At 36.3% G+C, this 21,842-nt stretch overlaps 3 protein-coding genes across 3 annotated transcripts in view; 1 reads left to right on the plus strand and 2 right to left on the minus strand.

The window, feature by feature from the left end:
* LOC113498986 (GTPase-activating protein CdGAPr) overlaps window positions 1-12,371 on the minus strand; it is a 157,996-nt gene extending 145,625 nt beyond the window's left edge. The window contains exon 1 of the mRNA XM_026879280.1: window positions 11,817-12,371. The gene's annotated coding sequence lies outside the window, so the exon portion shown is untranslated. The remainder of the gene's footprint in view (window positions 1-11,816) is intronic.
* An 854-nt stretch (window positions 12,372-13,225) lies between these two features.
* LOC113499020 lies at window positions 13,226-19,283 on the minus strand. Its single transcript, XM_026879327.1, has 4 exons — window positions 18,941-19,283; window positions 18,126-18,298; window positions 17,525-17,691; window positions 13,226-13,440 (listed from the first exon to the last, which is right to left on the minus strand). The coding sequence occupies exons 1-4, from the start codon at window positions 19,107-19,109 to the stop codon at window positions 13,239-13,241; spliced, it is 711 nt and encodes a 236-aa protein (XP_026735128.1). The 5' UTR covers window positions 19,110-19,283; the 3' UTR covers window positions 13,226-13,238.
* Window positions 14,069-15,676, plus strand: LOC113499019 (leucine-rich repeat-containing protein 34-like). The gene has a single exon (XM_026879326.1). The coding sequence runs from the start codon at window positions 14,149-14,151 to the stop codon at window positions 15,544-15,546; it is 1,398 nt and encodes a 465-aa protein (XP_026735127.1). The 5' UTR covers window positions 14,069-14,148; the 3' UTR covers window positions 15,547-15,676.
* Window positions 19,284-21,842: the final 2,559 nt, after the last annotated feature.

Here is a 21,842-nt window from a genome sequence, read left to right on the forward strand (position 1 = left end):
ACACCGACTAAACGCGGGAGACGTCACCCGAGGGTTCAGTTAATTCAGTCAGAATCTGACACTACCCATTTTCTCTCCTTTGGAAGTTAGGTGTCCAGGGGGGTTTCTTCGCCAGAACAATAAAAACGCAAGTACCTATGTGGTTTCTTCAAAGTTATCTGCCAAGACTCTCTCCACGATGTTAGGATCGACATCCATTCAATTGGAATGCTCCAAATTACTATGAAGCGACTGTCTATCTGACCTCCTCAACCCAGTTATCCCGGCAAGGAGATTTTTTTAACACAATCGGAATTTTTCCTAGTTTTAAATTTCTATATGTACATAATTGTCTATGAACCAACCGTTGCCTAAATCGACGAGCCGCGTCAGCCCATGATTAACGACTCCGATCAAAACTATCCCCGCAATCTCGATAAATACGCGTAAGTTAACCATTCTTAAACGATTCGTCTCAAAAAGTTTTGTGGGAGACCCTCAAGGCGAACTGTATTTAGTTTTGTCGGGAACGGCAAACGTGGTATCCAAAAATCGAAATTCGGAATCGTCAGAGGTCTGTGATAAAAACTATTGATTGCGCACTACATCTGACAGTATCAATGGTATTATATTAACCATGAGATTATTTTATAAACTAAACCCTTTTGTTTACAACTACTACGGCCTATCTCACGCAAAATCGTCACAACCTGAGAATTGCTGAAGAAAAACTTCCTCATTTATAAATAAAAAGGTATTTCGTAAGGACCTACAAGCCTCAATTTAGTATTTTCGGATTGGAGAGAAATTTCTACTAAATTCTGTAAAAGAATTATCACAATTTTTTGAACCGTCTACCAAAAATGAGGAGTTTCTCAATTTCTCAAAACTTCGGGCTGGATGAACAGATTTCATGGATGCTTTTTATTTAACGTGAAAAAGCTGACACATTGGTTCCATCAAGTTTGGCTTAGCATTTTTTATTTGAAGTCGGTTGTATGTTCTATTTTGTTGAAGAGATATTATTATAGATATTGTACTATCTGTATACATATAAATTGCGTAAAATCACGAGAATGACGCAATAGATTTCCCGGAGAGATGAGTGGTTGAGGTCACCACGCGACAAAATGTACGCGACTCGTCGCGAGTTCGATCCCCGCCTATGACTAGCATTCGTATGATCCACGAATGCTAGTCTTGGGTGCCTTTGTGCATTTTTTCTAATCTATACTAATATATAAAGCTGAAGAGTTTGTTTGTTTGTTTGAACGCGCTAATCTCAGGACCTACTGGTCCAAATACAAAAAATATTTTTGTGTTGAATAGACTATTCATCGAGGAAGGTTTTAGGCTACAAACCATCACGCTGCAACTAATAGGAGCGAAGATAAAATGGAAAATGTGAAAAAAAACAGGGCAGGTATAAATCATAACTTATATCTTCTACCCACGGGGACGAAGTCGCGGGTAACAGCTAGTATTTAATATAAAATTTCTTCCTGCAGAAATAGCATTTCTCATAAAATCAAAACTAAAGATTTCCTTAACACCAGCAACGTGCGTCATTACTTACACCAAATCATTTTCAGCAATCGGTTTCCTCACATCCACCTCGGGTTTCACGTGAACAATTATATTGAAACATTAAACAAAATCTTTATGACGCCGCTGAAATCATGACATAATACTATTATCATCGTATAATACGTCAGACCGCCGTGGGAATAAAACGGAATATTATTATATTCACGTGGTATACACAAACGCACTCTTCAATATTATAAACGGAAATTATATAACATCAGATCTTCTAACACATGTGTATATAAAACTGGAGTGTCTGTTTGTAATGGTGATCTGATAAAACCGATTTTTGCTACATGCATGTGAATATTTATATATACGGTATATATACCGAAAGAACACAATTTAAAATTTCTGTCACCTATATATGTATAAGTTCTGGCTTATCTCTGAAACGGCTGGACCGATTTTCACTGGACTTTAATTGAAGAAACTGGCTATTATTATTTCAGAAAAAATCTTCTATTTACGTGCTTTCTGAAACACGGCATCGTCATGACATTAATGGTCACCCATCTAATGACCGACCAAACTGTGATCTATCAACAAGTGCAGGTCTTGTAAGCCGACGAGCTCCTCATTTAAATCAAGGTTAAGAAACACTTTCCTCAAATGATTTTTTTCAACTAAACAATATAAAGAAAGTGAAACACATCATAATATGTACGTTTGTCATGTATGTGAGTATAGTAAAATAATCACAATTCTGAGCGCAAATTCAATACGAAACGGGGCAGGAAAGTCGAAAGCACCGGCCTACGGGCCTACGTGCGCTGTGTGTGCATAACTAGTTTACTCATGGTGGTACATTTTAAACGATACGTTATACTGAACTAGCTTTTCGCCCGCGGCTTCGCCCGCGTCGATGTCGGTTATATCGCGTTTCCAAGAGAACTCTTCAAAAGCCCGGGATAAAAACTATCCTATGTCCTTTCTCAAGGTCAACTAAATCTCTGTACAAAATTTCATTAAAATCAATTCAGTGGTTTAGACGTGAAAGCGTAACAGACAGACAGACAGAGTTACTTTCACATTTATAATATTAGTAAGGATTAGTAAGGATGTCTGTGTTACTGTCACTGAGAAACACGTCAGAGGGAAACGGGCAGTTCAAACTTCGATGCCAGGTTGTACATCAACCATGGATAGGAAGAAAAAATAGGCAAGTGCGATATTGAAATTACTACGGCCAAAAATAACGTACAAACTGTTATTTTGTATTTAAAGCGACTCCCGTACCAATGAATTTCATTCTTGTGTCGCGAGGAGTTTCACGAACATGAAAGACACAGACTCACAGACAGACAGACTAACATTCGTGGATCACAGAAATGCTTGTCCTAGGCGGGGATCGAACTCGGGTATCGCACAGGGGGTTCGGCATGGTGACCTTATCCACTCCACTGTCCGTGTAGTGAAGTTGCTTATCTATATACTAATATATAAAGCTGAAGAGTTTGTTTGTTTGTTTGAACGCGCTAATCTCAGGAACTCCTGGTTTTAATTGAAAAATTCTTTATGTGTTGAATAGATCATTTATCAAGGAAGGCTACAGGCTATGTAACATCACGCTTCGACTAATAGGAGCGAAGATACAGAAACGGGGAAAAGTATTTATCTTTGAGGGCTTCAAGATCTTCCAACCATGCGGACGAAGTCGCTGGCGACAGCTAGTCATACATATTTATCATTATTTGATATCGAAATTGAGTACATTTGGATTCAAACTTCCAATCTCCGACTTAACAAACCAACTGCCAGACTTACCACTTAATAAAAAAGAAATATAACACCTGCTAACATAATTAATTACAAAACTCATCGTCATAAGAATCACGACTGTTCCTGCGAAGCTGACAATGGAACGGACAGACTGACAAAACGTGATCGCCTTACTGATACGACGATACATTTATAATTAGCAGACATGTTGTCTTTCGATAATTACGTCCTGAAAGGGATACAGTTTCTATTGTTCTGAGGTAATGACAAAATTGTATTGTTGAAACGGATGCTTGGTACACAAGTCTGGTGATTAAGGGAATGACGATGGAAAAAGTCATTTTAATCCATCAGATACTCAAATAAAAAAGTCCAGAACTTACACACAAAGCAATGAATACTAGACAACTGATAAACATACTTATATATTCCACCCAGACACAGAAAAAATGATCATGCTCATCACACAAACTTTTGTTCTGGGTGGGAATTAACTCACGACCTCCGGCATAGCAGTCACTATAAACCAGGAAGAGGCTTGTGCCCAACAGTGGGACGTATATTGGATGGTATTATTATAATTATATTTAAACTTTCGCGTTGCATAATTTTATATAAACATTAAAGAATACGGGGATTAATAATTCATCGCGTTAATTGGGGATAGGGGTCGATAATGATGATGAAGACGACGATATCTGGCAAATAATTATTCATTAGCCAATCATAAGTACTTTCCCAGATATATCCCACTTTATTCACAACAATGCATAACCTCAAACGGCTAACTAACAGAACTATCACATGATAAAACAGTCAGTCTTAATTTAAACTTAACGACACATGTGCAGTTTAACTGAGCGCGTTAGTCCGGCATTCGATACGAACTGGGTCTGTTAACTTACGTAATATAGTTTTATATATCTGGTAATATACAGGATGGGGATAAACGCTTTGTTTGCTGAAAATCAGAGAATAGAATGTTGAAATGAAACTACTTTTACGGATTTTATCGCGGTTTAATTTTAGATTTTAGCTCCCGACGTTTCGAAACCTTTGCAGGTATCATGGTCACGGGCAGACTGAGATGGTGTTCGTCTTGACAGAAGATGTTGCTCGTTTTACCTTCATATTTTAATTAATTATTTGTGGTCCGACCTACGCAGTATGAGCTCACTGTGTCTTGATGTCTTGCAGCGCTGCTCTTGGGTTTGGCCTTGAGTTTATTTATTATTGGATCCCAAGTAGGTGACATCTTCCAGCCATCTTCTCTATTGAAATTAGGGTGTTTTTTAATCTCAATAGCCTCGCGAAACATCCTAGGTAGCAATTTGGATTCTTTAGCGAGGATCCGTGGTTGGTCAAATCTAATATAATGGCTGTAACCTTCAGCATGTTCGGCGACTGCAGACTTCGTTGAGCGGCGGAAAATTAAACCGCGATAAAATCCGTAAAAGTAGTTTCATTTCAATGTCTAACATTCGCGTAAACCTAAGAAACCACTATAGAATAGAATGTTGTTGATAGCACACCACATAAGTAGCAAGATACTAAGAAGATAATAAAAAGAAGCAGTTTGAATTAGAAATTGGAATTCAAATGCTAAGGGACTAAGGGTCCGGAAGAAAGGGCAAAAAAATAAAAGTTTGGCAAATAACAAATAGATTTGTGGTTACCCACAAATGTATTAGTCGATGTTGGTTATAGAAGATACAAATCAATCAAAAAATTTGAAAGTCTTGAAAATCAATTTATTCAGAGAACTCCAAGAAATCGCTGACTGACAGAAATTTGAAACATGGGAATATTAAATAGTAAGGATTTCATATCTAGGAGAAAAGTGGATGAAGCAACAAGCAATTCCAGGAGGAGCAATGATGGGCATGTGTATCGGGCTAACTTATTGCATATGCATATCAGAATTATCAGAAAATTACATATTAAAACAGTTGCTGGAATTTAGACCTGCAACTATGTACATAATAATTCAATCTTTGAAACCCTAGTTCACATAAATACTTAGATCTTTGTTTAGTCCTAGCTACCGCATTAGGTTAAGTAACCTGTAATGGTAGATTAGTGTGATAATTAAATAAATAAATAAATGTTGTTTATGCTTGATCTTCATTTTCAGTATTTGTTGTTGTTGTTGGATCATCTCCGAAAGTTTGAAATGTCTAGCTATCACAGTTAGTACAGCCTGTTGACAGACGGACAGGCAACAGTGCCTCCGTAATAGGGTCTCCGTTTTTACACTTTGGGACCGAAACCCCAGAGAATTACCTCTTTTGTTCAGCCTATAAGATGTTTTGATCCCATTGCTATTCAAATACATACTATTCTTCTTCGATTGACTAACATAATTCTGAAAAAAATCGACGTCCCCTCATAAATCAGATCAGTCTGGTCTGAGAAATACAAACACACTCAAAAATAAAAATCCTAGATTTAGTACAGTCCAGTAACAAAAGGAATAATCATAAGATACCTAAATCCCACGAGGAATTACACAAATACACCATTTACAAACATCCTGTAGTCAAAAGAACAAAGGGTTTATCTGGTGCACAACCAATTGGGGTTAATTGCGATGTATCATCGGATAGATTAAAGAAAGTCGCGTGGGTCTGTCATGGGACCGAGTTGGTACTACTGTTCAATTGTTTGGTACTTTTGAGGACCATTATACTAGCCGATTTGTCCACTGCCTTGGGAAATTTTCTGCTCAAATAACCGAGTGGTTCAGGTCACCACGCTAAACCCTCCGAGCGCGTTGTGTTGCGTTTTCGATCCCCGTGTAGGACAAGCATTTGTGTGATCCACGAATGCTTGTCCTGAGTCTGGGTGTCTTTGTGTATGTGTCTTGAACGTTTTTGAAAACCCCGACACAAGGATTAAATTTATTAGTGCGAGAGTAGTTTAAAAAAGCTATCCAAGTTTCGTCTAAATCCGTTCAGTGGTTTTTGCGTGACAAAATTTCACGTTTATAATACTAGTATTATAACGAAGTAACAACAATGTTTTAGACAATACTATGATAGCACGATGTAGTCAATTATTGTTCTTAACATCATACTCGTAACGCGAGTGTTGTTATTAACATTCAACACACACGCAAGTCCTTCGCAATGATTATATTAATATAGACCAAGTGTATGAGAAGCTATTTTGCACGATAATTGTACATTGCAGATAAATTTGTTTAAATCTGAGCGATATATTTTCTGATAAAGATATTTTTTCTCCGAAATACTATGTTATGCAAAATGACGTTGATGTAAATGTTATTATGCTTGGTGTATTTCTGTCGCCGCTATAACAAAAAATACAAAACACAAGAAAATAAATATTTATACGCTTACAAAAAAAAAAAAACATTTTTATTGTTCGAGGCGCATTCATAATTATTTATTTAGTAACGGTTTACTCACACGTATTTATCGGGGATTGTCCGACTAGTCCCGACGCGGCGGAGAGCGAGCAAGTGGAACGGTGAGTCCGAAACTAGTCATGCTCTCCCGATAAATACGCATAAGTAAACCGTTATTAGATAAATATTTAATGTATTCCATCAATATTGGAACAGCACCCTTCGTGCGCGAATCCAAATCGTACTATGACTTGAGGTTTTTTTGAAATAAATCTGTCACATTGACGGGCAAAGATCTCATAGACTTCCAACTCTATCTGTGTATTATCTTGCCATTCATTTCCATTTGCATTATGATTATTCGAATAGATCAGATAGAACACTGTGTTATAATCTGATCCGTATAATAGTTTCCAATCTTTTCATCTATTAACAAGGAAAAGTTTTCAATTAAGTAACAAAAACAATACGTTTTTTGTTTAAAGATAATTGCTTTTCCAACGAATGCCGATAGCTTTCTGGTTCGCCGGGCAACACAATATCCTAGTTTATGTGTATGTGTGTTTGTGTTGAGTAGGAAGCTCTTAATAATGGTCGGTACACACGATGCCAGTAGTGATAAGTTTCTTTAAAAAAATGCATCTACAAAGGAATTTAGATCTTGTGTTGCGGGGTGTTTCACAAACATTCAAGTCACATGCACAAAGACACCCAGACTCAGGACAAGTATTCGTGGATCACACAAACGCTTGTCTTGTACTATATTTTCCTCTGTTTTGTAAGTACTATGGGTCTTATTGACTACCTTCTATTTAAAGTCTTAGAAGGTTAGTTTGAGTCTAGATGCCGCTGTGTGAAATATCACACGAATATTATAAATGCGAAAGTATGTGTGTGTATGTTTGTTTCTCTCACGCTGAAATTACTGGACCGATTTCGATACAATTTGGTACAAAGGTAGTTGACACCTTGCATTAACATATCGGCAATTTTATTCGACTGTATTACAGGAGGGTAATGTTATAATAAGGCCGCCGAAGCCGCGAGCAACAACTAGTATATCAATAATACTACACTGACTTCTGGTTTCGCCTCTAAATTGTTTTATTTAACAATCAATATTAAATTGAATAACAAAACATTAGCCTGTAACGTTACATCCATTGTTGAAACAATGTTTTGACTTGAAATACATTAACAGATGATAGTATAATGTTGCCTGTAAGAAAAACAATGTTAGCAAACAAATAATATGTGTATTAATTATCTAGGTAAGTAAGTATGTTATATAAGTCTAACTGAATTAATATATTACTATTACTAAAACAACGTATTTTTTTAAACGATAGTGACGGCTTCGATCCCCGCGTAGGACAAGCATTTGTGTGATCCACGAATGCTTCTCCTGAGTCTGGGTGTCTTTGTGCATGTGACTTGAATGTTTGTGAAACCCCGCGCGATACAAGGATTGAATTGTATAATGCGGGGGTGGTTAAAAAACTACCTAAGACGAGCAAATTCAACGAATCAAACGACAGTTGCGTTGTTTATTAAAATACAAGAAATAATCTCATTTTATGTTTAACCTTCTTAATCATCTAAAATTAGTAGTATCTAGGAACTAAACTAAACTAAACTAATATTTACATTTTGAAAGCTATATAATATAAAAAGAAAAATATGCATTATTTACAAAGCGTCAAAAAAGATATCCTCATCCCTGCCAAAGTCGGGAAACGTGCCCAGAAGGCTGGCTGCATTGCCACGTTGTATGGCAATGCTAATTCTTTGGGCAAAATATAGACCAGCCTTCTGATCACGTGTAGAGTCGACCAAACGCTTTGCGAGTTCTTTATAAAGAACTCGTGCACCTGGTCCCCATGTCCCGAACGTTTCGACCCCAAACGGCTCAAAAATATAATTACCAACAAGGTTATTATATTTCCGCCGTTTTAGGGCTTCCGCGGCTCCAGCAGCAGCGCCCGGCGAGACCGCTGAACTTAGAACATGGGATGGCGCGAGGGTGTCGACGCATGTCGCGTCCCACACCAGTTGAAAATGTTAAAATTTGGTCTCGATAACACATTTTGCTCCAATTTTATGCTACTATACATACAACACCAGTGTGAATTTCGTCCTTCATCAAATATTCACAAAACTAAACCAACAACAATTAAGGTTAACAACCTACATAACTCCATTCGTGTTTCGGAATCGGGAGGCACCTTAAATTGTGGGTCCCGGCTGTTATTCATACATCTTTGACAGCCGTTACAGGTAGTCAGAAGCTTGAAATTCTGACACCCAGTCTAACCAAGGGGTATCGTTCGTGTTGCCCAGGTAACTGGGTTGAGGAGGTCAGATACTCAGTCGCTCCTTGTAAAACATTGGCACTTAGCTGAATCCGGTTAGACTGGAAGCCGAACCCAGCAGTTGGGAAAAGGCTAGGACGATGGTGAACCTACATAACTCCATTAATACTGAAACTATAACATTCGCTGTAGAGCAGAACATCGCACTACACGATTAGAGCGCTGTCTCTTTCCCACACCTACAAAAGTCGTAGTTTCAAACATGGCGGGTAGACTACACAAAAATGTTAAACCTACTAATTTTCAAGTACCGTAGGCACTGTTTTACATTCTTAATTAATTAACGCGGTAATTTTAACGAGATTGTCTTAAAAATCGCACGTTGTACCGGTGTTTGTGCTCCACTGAACCAATTTTTTGAGGTTAAATTTATTAGCAATGTTGTACTAGTAAAACTAGGTTTTGCGGGTAACTAGACAAGGATTGTTTTATTGCTAGAATGTAAGATATTCTAGATACAATCATTGTTTATTATATTTTGACTATATACTTACACATTTAAGATTAGCAAATAAAACGTCAAGTACGAATTCTAATGTTACGATTACTTTGCAAATTATTTTTTTATTTATTTAATAATTTATGTACACACACAAGAGGTCTTAAAAGTAATATAACATAAATATAAATGATGTACAAGGGTACTGCTTATTTCTTAAGAAATCTCTGCCAGCAGACCCGCGAAAGGAGAAGTCGTCAATATTGGCAGTCATGGTGTGTGGCTCAATTATGTATTTTTAGTAATGAAAGCATTATACCTACCTATTAAATAACGTGATTGAAAATAAAAAAAACGGTTCTCAGATATTTGCTTAAATACGATTTTCCACTGCTGAGAAAATATATTCTTATGATTCTCTTTACCATTTTAGGTAGTAACTAAATTAATATTTATTGTAAATTTAAATACAGGCTGACTTTGAACTCGCAACCTTGCGCATATGAATAAGGTCCTTAACCTTTGGGTCAGCTTTACAGCAAAAAAAGGAAAGTCAGTTATATTAGTACAAGTTATGTTAACTGGCAATTTATTAGTGCTTAAGATATCTTCAAAACTGTGTACCACTGCTGGGCAAAGGCCTCTTCTAAATCCTTCTATGTTTCTCTACCCTGGGACTATTATATATTTGGAACTAGCCCAATTGTTTAGATTTGTTATTTGTTGAATACCAGATCCGAATGAGGTAAAAATGCAACATTTATAAACAGTGGGTGGCAATCACACTAATATAATAAAAGCGAAAATATGTGAGTGTGTTTGTAGGTATGTTTGTTACCACTTCAAAGCGAAATGGCTGGACCGATTTAGATGATATTTGGTATGAAGGTAAATGACACCTTGGAAAACACATAGGTAACTTTTATTGTAATGTTTTTGCAGCTATCTAAGCAAGCAACGCCATGAGCATCAACTAGTTTATTTATAAGGACCAGAGCTAAATTAGCCACAATTCAAAATGGAATCATTATTAAGTAATGATAGTTTTGACTTTGTCAAGAAGACTGGGCCAATACCTCTTTTGAGTAAAACAAAATGGTGCTCAATCTGATCTAAAAATGCAAGTCTCGCTTTAGGTGTGTGACCTTTAAGCCCTCCAATATAAGCTATTGATTAACTTCTTAACCAAACAATGCTTTTTAATATGGTTTGTGGCCATTTATATTTAATTGCATATATAATAATACAATTTAGTTCTCTTCTCTATGGGGACGCGATTGTAGCAAAATTGGTAAGATATTATTAGGATGACTTTTCAAAACACCATCTTCAGGTAATAATTTGTAACATTTTGGTAAGTTTCTTTAAAATGTAAAAATATTTATATGAAACAAACAAAATGATTTCAGTTGGTAATAAAATTTCATGTAAGCATTTGTTTAAATAAATAAATTAGTTTATAACACATCTGAATATTCTAACTAATTATTCAAGTGGAGAAAGTCTAGTCTAGAAATCTAGACCTTAGTGGGGTCAGAAAGAAAAAGTTATTTATTACAGATTATGTAAAAACCTGTTCCTAGAAAGAATATTAACAAAAAACTAAGTATTTATCTTATTTGAATGAATAAACAGATTTTTTTGGCAAAAATGTTTGACTAATATGTATGTACCTAATCAATTTGCTATTATTTTATATACTTACAAAAGTAATCTTCTCTAAATAAAGATAATAGTCTTAGCCGCCTTTTTTATAGTACTAAACCTGTTATCTTACTTAAATATATTATAGCAAAAGCCAAGCAAATAACTATATTTTTTTGTTTATATGTTTGACATTCTAATTTTTAAATCCAGTTGTTGTTGGCAGTCTTAGAATAATATCAAAAAATACTCAAAAAATAATAATAACCAACTCTTCAGGCTTGGCCTAAAGGTCACCATTTTAAATTTCTCCTCCACAAATGAGGTCAAAATGAAGAAGTATCTATTACAAAAGTAAAGCAATAATGCAGTAAGCTTTCTATTTTACTATGAATGTCAAACACAAATTATATAAATAAAAATCTTCAAATATATAAGGTGAAATTATTTAAGGTTTCCATATTTAATTAGCAAATGATTTTTTCAGATTATAGACTTACAATTGGAACCTTTTGTAATTATTGCAACATACATAAAATTAATATTACAATCGTGTTTAGCTTGGATAGCTGATTATAAGTCTTCTGATTGGTGACAATTCGTGTATGAAACATGTAGTAATAAGAAGCCTTTTAAGACGTAAAAAAATACAAGTTCATACGAAAATAGGTTTGTGTGTTAAATAATTATATGTTATCCATACCTTTCTTGGAGGGTGTAGAAATTTTCCGAATAATCCATATTTTCACACGTAATTATACATTTAATACACTACACACACAAAAAAGTTTTTTTTAATTTATTTTTTTAACAATTGTTTTTTTTATTTTTATTTTTTAAACTGCACTCACAAACACAGCACGGGAAACGGCTCATAAAACCACTCGATTAGAAAATGCACGCATAGTTTTCAAAACAGGATGTGTAGACGAAAACAATTTTTGCGACTATTCTATTTATTTCACAGGAAAAGACTTAACTATTTTAGCCTATCAATGATTTTTTCACTTAAATTATTTTTATTGTCCATTATAAGTCGCATTTAAGCGCAAAACATTTTTTCTCAAATAGAGTTCATAATGTTTGCTATTATTTTTAAAATAATGTGCGGACGAAAGAGATACACCCAGAAAAGTCAACAACCGTTTGACAGTTATTGGCATTTGGACGCGTCGCCATTTTTTTTACGCGCTTGCCAGTACATAAGTAAAAAGTCCCAAATCATCTACCGGTCCCTCACTTAAAGATTCTCATTCATCTAATTCTTGCTTATTAATCATAAGTAAAAATATTAAATAGCAAAAAATAATTTAACACGAAATTATCATAATATAAATCATTATCATAATAATATAAATTTTTAGTGTGTATTAAGTAAATTCAGTTATAGCGCTATCTATCGTTATTCTAAGTAACAACAGTTTATTAAATTTGAACATAGATGTCGCTTATCCATTGATGACAATATAAATCAACAGATGTCGTTATGAGCTTGACTAGCGAAAGTTGTGCTTTCGCGAATTATACTTTTTTTAAATCAAAATATGAAGAATGCGTTAAAAGTACCTTTTAAAGTTGTACGGGGTATTTTTCGACGGTGTGATCTGACATATCCCCACGACATGGTCTCGGCGCAGATTAAAGTTATTAGCGTTTCACCAGGGCAAAGGAAAAAGCCTTTACCCAGAATTAGGACACATTGGGCTAGATAAGACGAGAGTCTGAACTGTACCAGTTCAGTTATGCTGATTCGAGTGGTGATTATGAATAGGTTTAAAATAAGTAACAATATAGCGAGGTAAAATTTATATATTTTCGACTAGATAGTAATAAGATTGCTGTTACACGTTAAAGCTTTAAATAGTTGTCTATTTATACATTATTCCATACATATATTTATATGATTATTTAAGATAATATTAAAAAATGTTTTTTATTAAATATTTAAATACAGCGTTACCAACATAAATCAGGTACAATTCTTTGGCGAAAAAAATATTAAACTAAGTTCAATAACTATTCACAAAATATAATTTATTAAATGAGATCATATTTAATCAAGCGTCATCGATATTCCCCTAAAATTCTAAATGGGTCAATCAATTTTAACCTGGCAACACCTTAATTACTCAATAGCCAACGCCATTAATTTGGAAGACTTCGTATCTTGCTCGACACCTGGAAAAACAAATCCTTTTTTTGCGAGTTCTTCATAAGTTATTTCAAAAAGGTCTTCGAAGCCTGCTTTTTTGGCAACGGCTTGGGAAGCTCCGGCAGTGAACACCGTGGCTGTCACCTTGATGTCTAGTGCCTTGCAAAGTGGGATTCTGAAAAAGATAACGTATTTCATTGATGTTTCGAAACTTGGCAGACTGATTGTTTAATTTTGGTTATGTTATAAAGTGACAACCATTTTTAGATTGATTGTACGTTGGATATCCAAACTTTATCAAAATATGTCTCTTAAGGTGCTTGTTAATTTCAGTCACAGTCATTACGGAAGTCACATTGAGTTATGGCCATACTATTACACATAAATTAAAGATACTAAAGCTCACACATCTTACTAAAAGCTAGTTAAGTAATCGCTAGATGCAGTCAATAGCTATTGCATGATAAATCTTTTTTCTATTTCATCGGCCTAGCCTTTTCCCAACTATATTGTGGTCGGCTTCCAGTCTAACCGGATGCAGCGAAGTACCAGTGTTTTACAAGGAGCGTCTGAGTATTTGACCTCCTCAACTCAGTTAGCTGGGCAACACGATACCCTCTAGTTAGACTGGCTGTCAGACTTTCTATGAATAACAGCCGGAACCCACACTTTAGCGTGCCTTCCGAAACACGGAGGAATGTCGATATGACGAAGATGGTCACCCACCTAAGGAAACCTTTTTTCAATTTCATTATCAAATAACAAAAGAGGTTAACTTACAAAACTGAAAACTAAAGACAACTGTCAAAGAAAATGTCAGATTCTAGTTTTTGTCAGTCAAAGCACCATTTATTTTCACATTTTCTTAATGTATTTATAAGCAATGGTTGAACAATCACCTAGATTTAATACTATGCGATCACAATCACCTAAACCCAGATTGAAATGCATTTGCAACACAGTCAACGTTTTAGAAGAGATCACACGCAAAAATAAAAAGTTACCAAAACCGGAATTGAATAAAATAAGATTGAACTTATTGACAGAAAGGAATTCCGATGGAACGGGGTACCTTATGCTGCGAGGCAAAGATATTCACGATAGATTTCATAGAAGGATTGAGGATACAGATATTCGGGCCATCTGTACCTACATACGACAGTCCCCAAGAAGAATAACTCGTCTTGACTTGAGCTACAACAATATCACCGACAAAGGCTTCTTCAAACTGCTGAAGAAACTTCTCGTCAAAGGTCGATCGAGTCTCATCAACTTGAACATCATGAACAACAGGATAACAAGAATATCGATTGAGTACTTAGCAAAATACGCTGCAGTAATTAAACTACAATACTTAAGATTGAATGGCAACCGTTTCGGAACGAAAGCCGGAGAATACTTCGCTAAATTCTTGATAAACAATAAATCTGTCCAATATTTAGACATCGGAGAGACTAATCAAAGTTTGACAAGCGTAGCTCAGATCATCACGGCGTTGAGGATTGACCACGGAGCCAACACAACACTCAGAGTATTCGATTTTAGTCGAATCAATCCGTTATTTAATCGATATCCGACCGAAACAAAATGGCTGGCGTACCACATCGAGTATCTATTGGAAAGAAACTCTTCAATTATCGAGTTACATTTGCAAAAGAATCAATTTATAAGTCATGACATGGAATATTTCGCGAGAGGTTTACGTCGAAACACATCACTGTTGTATTTAGATTTAGGTTATAACAGCATTGGGGATTACGGCATTGAGTTGTTGGCTAAATATTTAGCTGAGGGACCACAGTTAGTATTGCTAAACGTAGCTGGTAACTGCATTAACGACACAGGCGCGAGAGCGTTAAGTTTCGGCTTGCCTTATTCCAAAGTTCGCGCTCTTGACATTTCGAAAAACAATTTGACAGATACAGGCGTGCTCGATTTATTGAATACGATCAAAAAACCGTTTTATATGCGATTTTTGAACATCTGGGGGAATAAATTTGGACACGATTCTTGCGTTGTTATCGCAAGAATGTTGATCAGTGGCACTTTGTTTCAACACACCATCGACGTGAAGATTTATGAGGTAGATAATGTGTTATATGCTGCATATTACCCAAATCCTGCTAACAGGAATAAGCATTTTTATTACGACGAATTGGAGTTCGGTGTTGCCCAACCTATTTACCATATTACCCGTAATGTAATTGACGATAAAAAGTCGGTTAAAGTGGATTGTAAACACCGTCACAAATTGGATAAAACTGATAGAAAGAACTTTTAAAATTAGTCTATTTTTTCTTTATTTATTTTTTTATTTGTAATGTTTAGGGTTGTATGTCTAATAAGTATTTTTATAGGTAAATGTATTGAGTAGTTCGGATTCGTTTTTATTAATAAATGGTTTTTGTCTATGTTTGTTATTTTTAATACAAGTTTTAATAAAGTTTTTAATTCGTAACTTTGTATTTGATATACTGCTTATCTATAGGTGGGTTCCAATCAACGCGAAATGCTTTCCCCGGTGTACCAAGAGCCTAGGATAATGGCAAAGGCCAATTGAGAGCACTATACCATAAATTATATAAAAAAATCCAACAGATTCATAATAATTTTTTTGTTAACAGTTTGATCATGCCTTTTTATCGGGATAGCCCGACTAGTTTCGGGCAAAACCAGTTCGACTCTCAACTCCGGTGCCGTGACAGCTCATGATTAATGGCCACGTTGGGTCTGAAACTGGGCGCTTATTATTGTGTCGTTTTCCATCTTTTTAGATCTTGGGCCATCTTATTTACATCCTTATATGCTGTCACTTCTGCCTTTTCTTCATGTTTTTATGCTTCTTTCTTCCAGGTTTTTCTATTTCTTACATATTTAATTTTACAAGCATTGATAACTTCGTGTCTAAGTGTCGCCAAGTCAAAAGATCGTAGGTTCGAATCGCGGTTCACACCAACGTCTGTCCAATTCTTGTCAGTATAACAAACTAACTATCACTTGCTTAAAACGTAGAAGAAAAACTTCGTGAGGAATCTAGCACGCATGAGGATTTTTCAAAAGTATGTTGAACCACGCCAGAAGCCGTATGGTCTAAACTCTGACACCAGGTTGTACATCAACCATACGATACGAACTATACGAAGATGTCATTCAAACTATAAAACTCAATATTTAATTATAAACGCAATCTAACACACCCAAGATGACAATATAAACATAGATTCATCCCTATCAACCACAAGACCAGCTTCAAATCATCTCAATAATATAGATGTCAGCATTCCGAGATATATTCCGATAAATTCTCTATTACCGACCGAAGAATTCGCGGCATTCGTAATTGGAAAGCGGTGAATAGGAAGCCATCTTGAATATCCGAGGGTGCCGGGCAAAAACGCGGGAATGTAGGTATGATTGTCGTGAGGTTATTTATTCGTTTAGATGATAAGGTTTTAATTAGGAAGGGGTGGTCATTGAATGACTGAAATAAGATGTTTTTAGATATATCTAAATAAAATAAAATGAAATAGGTTTTAACAGGAGATTTAACCACTTTATGACGTAATAAGTTCGGTGTATTTCGTATTTGATAGATTACTGTTGATAGTGATTTAACTAAAAACTATCACCTATTTAGTATATTTTAGTAATTTTTATAAACAATTGCAAGCAGCAGATATGAGAATGTTTAGTTTAGAGGAATGTGTTCTGTTACGAGAGCGGATAGAATAAGAAATGAGTATGTAAGGAGAAGGTTGAAAATGGCACTGGTTACAGAAAAACTACGGGGCAACCGGCTGGTATGGTATGGATATATGTCATGGTATGGACATGTTATGCGGAGGAATGAGAGTCTTGTGGTGAGGAAGGTGTTGAGTATGGATGTGGATGGATATAGAGGAAGTGGACGAGCAAAGAAACGATGGATGGATTGTGTAAGAGACGATATGGCTGCAAAGAGTGTTTCTTGTGAGATGACGTCAGATAGAAAGGTATGGAAGAAAAAGACATGTTTGCGCCGACCCCAAATAAAATAATTGGGCTAAGGACAGGGGAATAAGGATTGCAAGGCATTGCTATACACCGACACAAAAACGCGGATGACGTAGCACGGCGGTCCTCCCCGAGGGAGTGGGTATCCATGGGGATTCCACCGCATAACCAAAATAAAAGGGGCATGATGATGATTTTAATATTTGCTATGTGATTCCGGCACTGCACTGCTCAGCAGCATAAGCCTACATAACATAAGATCAGACCTGGCCCTCAGCAGCTCCAGCCCGACCCTGCATCCTCGCCACTCAGGGTGCACCACCAGCCCATACGCCGTCAGGTACTTGTCGACGGCATACCGTTCGAAGATGTCCACTCCCTTGGTGACCTGGTCCACAGCCCCGAAGAGCTGGGCCCAGATCTTGTCATCAGTCTGTGGGAGGAGATACCTAGTTAAAGAAAGCCAGTAAAGTGGGAGTCGGACTCATAACAATGAGGTTCTGTTGAAATAGGTTAAAAACATTTCGGTGCCAAATACATTTATGGGCAAGTAAGTAAGTAAAATGTATGGTCGTGAAAACGTGGCTTAGCATCAACCTTTGTTTTGAGTTGTTATAATTGCAATAGAAATAAAAGTCTCTGATGATTTCAACTGTACTTAACACGATTCATGAGATACACCCTGGTGAGTGGTGACTGACAACGGATCCTTCGGTAACAGAGTTCCTTTTTTATCCTCTGGGTACGGAACAAAAAACCTGCTCAAAAAACTCAACAAAAGACACGAGATTAGAAGGTACGTCCCGGGATTCAAAACCTTCGAATTCGCAGTCCAGTTCATACCACTAGGCTATATCCTGGACTCACTTGGAAGGGCTCCTCTTTATCCCCCTTGCTGATGACCGTCAACACGTTCACCCCCACGACTCTCGGAGGCTGCTCATCATTATCCTCGACGCAGACTAAAGACAGGTTCTCCTTGAGCGGCTCCCGCCATAACTTCTGTAGCTCTGCCAACGCTGATGGGTAGTTCTGGATTCCTGAGTGGGAACATTAAGTATATATTGTTCTTAAATTGATAGATAATAGGGAAACCGACTGAGTATGAGAAATAAATAGATTAAAAAAATCGAAATACCTACGTTTTTAAAAGTCACTCCATTCTAATTTTATTAAAATCGGTCCAGCCGTTTTTGTAGATTGTCACAGGGTTAAAGCTACCCTAAAAATGTCATGCTGCCTGCCAACTTATCGGCAACTACCTCACAATTCAATTAGAAAAACTCAACCGGATCGGTGAAAAAAACCTGGGCAAAAATCTATATTCCCTCAGTTAGATCATCAAAAAATTTTAGCCCGTATTTTTTCAGACTTGATTTGAGCTTGTGACGTGAAAGATTTCGTAAAATCTATACACAATCGTGGTGTCTCGCGTAAGTTTCACTATGTGTCACTATGTGTAATTTCATCAATTTATATTTGTCTTTATTATACATTTTTTTACATTGCCACTATTATACATTAAACTACAAGACGGACACTGAAAAAGAAATTGTCGCCATCCCTATTCCCTATTGCACACCACATCCATACAGGACTGGATACATCTCACCTCAAAAACATTCCAACTAAGTGATTTCATCTTCAGGAACACTTGGTTTAAAAGAGAACCTTCCACTCACCGATGTACTTGCAAGGCGGCTCGTCCCTCGTGAAGTACTTCGTGAGGAGGTCCATGGCTTGCTCGTGGAGATCCTCAGTAAGGTCCTGGATGCGGAGCGGCCCTCGAGGTGAGGAGAAACGGTTCCAAGTGGTCGGGAACGGAATGTGCGACGGTCTGATGAATACCATCTGTAGGAAATGGTGTTTACAAGGTGAATACGTATGAATTTAATTAAGAGAGTTTTACTTTACATTTATAAGGGAATTTGAGCAGCTATTAAATGGTGTTTCCTATCTATACGCCTTATAGTAGGTAGTTTTTGAGAACAATCCTTTTCAGAAAATCGCAGTAAAATTTGTCATTAAAACAAACACTTTTAAAAAGGAATTCTTCATGGTGGGGTCTAAAAATAGGCAGTTTTTAACTTAAAGAAGTATTTTGGAACACAGGCGTTTACAGACTTACCAACGAAGACCAATCAAACGAAACTTCTGAACTAAATCGAGTTCAAAAGTTACAAAACATTGCAAACTTATTTAGGTAAGTTTATAATACACTAGCTGACCCACGATCACTTCGTTTCGCGGTATCTTTTGGTTTAATATAATACATATTTGACTCACAAAAACGTGGCTTTCTATTGGTAAAATAATATTTTTCTATCTCTTCTCTAAATCTGTTCAATAGTGTGCTCCAGCTTACGAAAAAAAAAGGACTAGGTCTCACCCCTAAGACGTTATCCCGTAAATAAAGATACAAATTTAACTACTTTCTAGCCGCAAACTAAGCAAAACTTGTATTATGAGTTCTAGACAACAGATAAACATACTGAAAGATTTCTAAATACATACATAATATAGATAAAATACACACACAGAAAAAACATCACACAAACATTTATACTGAGAGGGTTACAGTGTTCATCACACAGACATTTGTCCTGGGTGGAAATCGAACTCACGACCTCCGGTATATCAGGTAGGGTCGCTAACCACTAGAGGCTAGACCAACAGGTCAGTCTAGACTTCCACACTACATTATTACTAACGAGATAACCTTAACTCTTTACGTTAAATTAAGGTAATCTTAACCGCATCAGTTTGATCTAAGCACAATCAACTCTATTCAATTTAACTTAAAAAGCTTTTAATAGTAAATAACATAAAGTTGAACTCACGGTTAGTTTGCAATATATGGAGTTGTTTGTCCTCTCCTCTCGGCAGCCTCTTCGAAAGTGAGGCTAGCGAGGGATGAAATAGGCCGGCGATACACCGGGATTACCGGGATTATTATCTAAGAACTGCCGTTGAGGTTATAAAGATATAAGCCAGAAACAAAATAAATAAATGCGGACAACATCACATACATTGTTCTGAACCCAAAGTAAGTTGCTAAAGCACTTGTGTTATGGAATTCGGATACAACGAAGGTACCACAAACACCCAGACCCGAGACAATGTAGAAATGAGAATTTTTACATTGACCCGACCGGGGCTCGAACCCGGGACCTCAGAGCTAGTGACACCTTGTAACCGGTGGTCATCATCATAAATCGGATAAATAGTTTTCGAGTGCAAGCATCTGTGTTCCATTCTTGTCATACATCATTCCATTCTTGTATATTCCATTAATGCTCTGCTCCTATTGACCATAGCGAGATGGTATGTATATGAGAGCTTTCTGAAATTAATGAATAAATGAATTTAACACTGAAAGAATTTCGTAAATCGGACCAGTATTTCCCGAGATAAGAGTCGGCGATAAATGAATAGTCGTTAATTCGGTCTCTCTTTCCTTACTCTCTTAGCCTAATGAGAACCAAGTAAAACTCAATATAAATTCTAGCCATATTGGGCATAATCTAGTTTTATTCCTAATTCTTCCCCTCAGTACGCAACCAACCTAACCGATGTCGTCACCATCTAATCCGAGGAAGCTAAACGGTATTTAATTTGACACCAGACGATATTAAAATACGTTGCGGAGTCGTGTCGCCGGGTGTGCTTATTTATAAGATTTGTCTAAAAGATACCAGTTTGGAGGATAAATAGAAAGCAATTGAAATGGTATCCTTTCTGCCTAAATTCCTAGAGTAATTTCTAGAGTAATTCCTAGGAATCACTCTAGAAAGAATCAAGTCTTTACATAATAAAAAAAAAACTCTTCATCATCATCCACAGCCTTTGTCCTCCCACTGCAGGCCATGGGTCTCCCCTTTCTCATGCCAATTTCTACGGTACTGTGTTAGCCTCATCCAGACTCGAATAAAACAAAACTCTTAATTTATTTTTTCCTTCATCTCGTAAAGAAATAATGAAGGTGATACAGGGATTTAAAATATCGCGTGACGTCACTTACCAGTACGCTTTTTACGTATCTCTTTTACATGTCTTTTTTTTAGAACGCTTGAGTCGACATGAAGCGATGTCACTAGCTCTCACTACGATACGATTTCATCATCTAAAGTGCTTTTAAACTTCCTTACTAAGTATTTAATGATGTGATAAAATAAGTTTTCAATATTTTTTCAGTTGATTAAACAGTATGGTGAAATACCCTATTACCATAAACTTAAATTAAATATCGTCACGGAAGCGTACCGTGTATCATAAAACATTTTAATATGAATTCAGAATAACAGTCTCTTTGGTTAAACCTTTCTTAGCTGGTAACCTCAGATTACTGAGAAATAACAAGATCGTTTATAAAATGGAATACTTTTGAAGAATATGATTTATTTTCTTGTAAAGGAATTTAATCAGAAATCTTCATTTAGAAAAATAGCTCCCCATTTAGAACGCTGATTATCCGAATGGGGCCGGAGTTGATTCGGATAAATAATGATTCGGACATAGACTGGCAGTAAAGAAAACCGAACTGTCGAAATGTGAAAAATGTTGTGTCTTGCCTCTAGCTTTTAA

The sequence above is a fragment of the Trichoplusia ni genome, chromosome 11 (genome assembly GCF_003590095.1).
Source record: "Trichoplusia ni isolate ovarian cell line Hi5 chromosome 11, tn1, whole genome shotgun sequence".
Taxonomy (NCBI): Eukaryota; Metazoa; Arthropoda; class Insecta; order Lepidoptera; family Noctuidae; genus Trichoplusia; species Trichoplusia ni.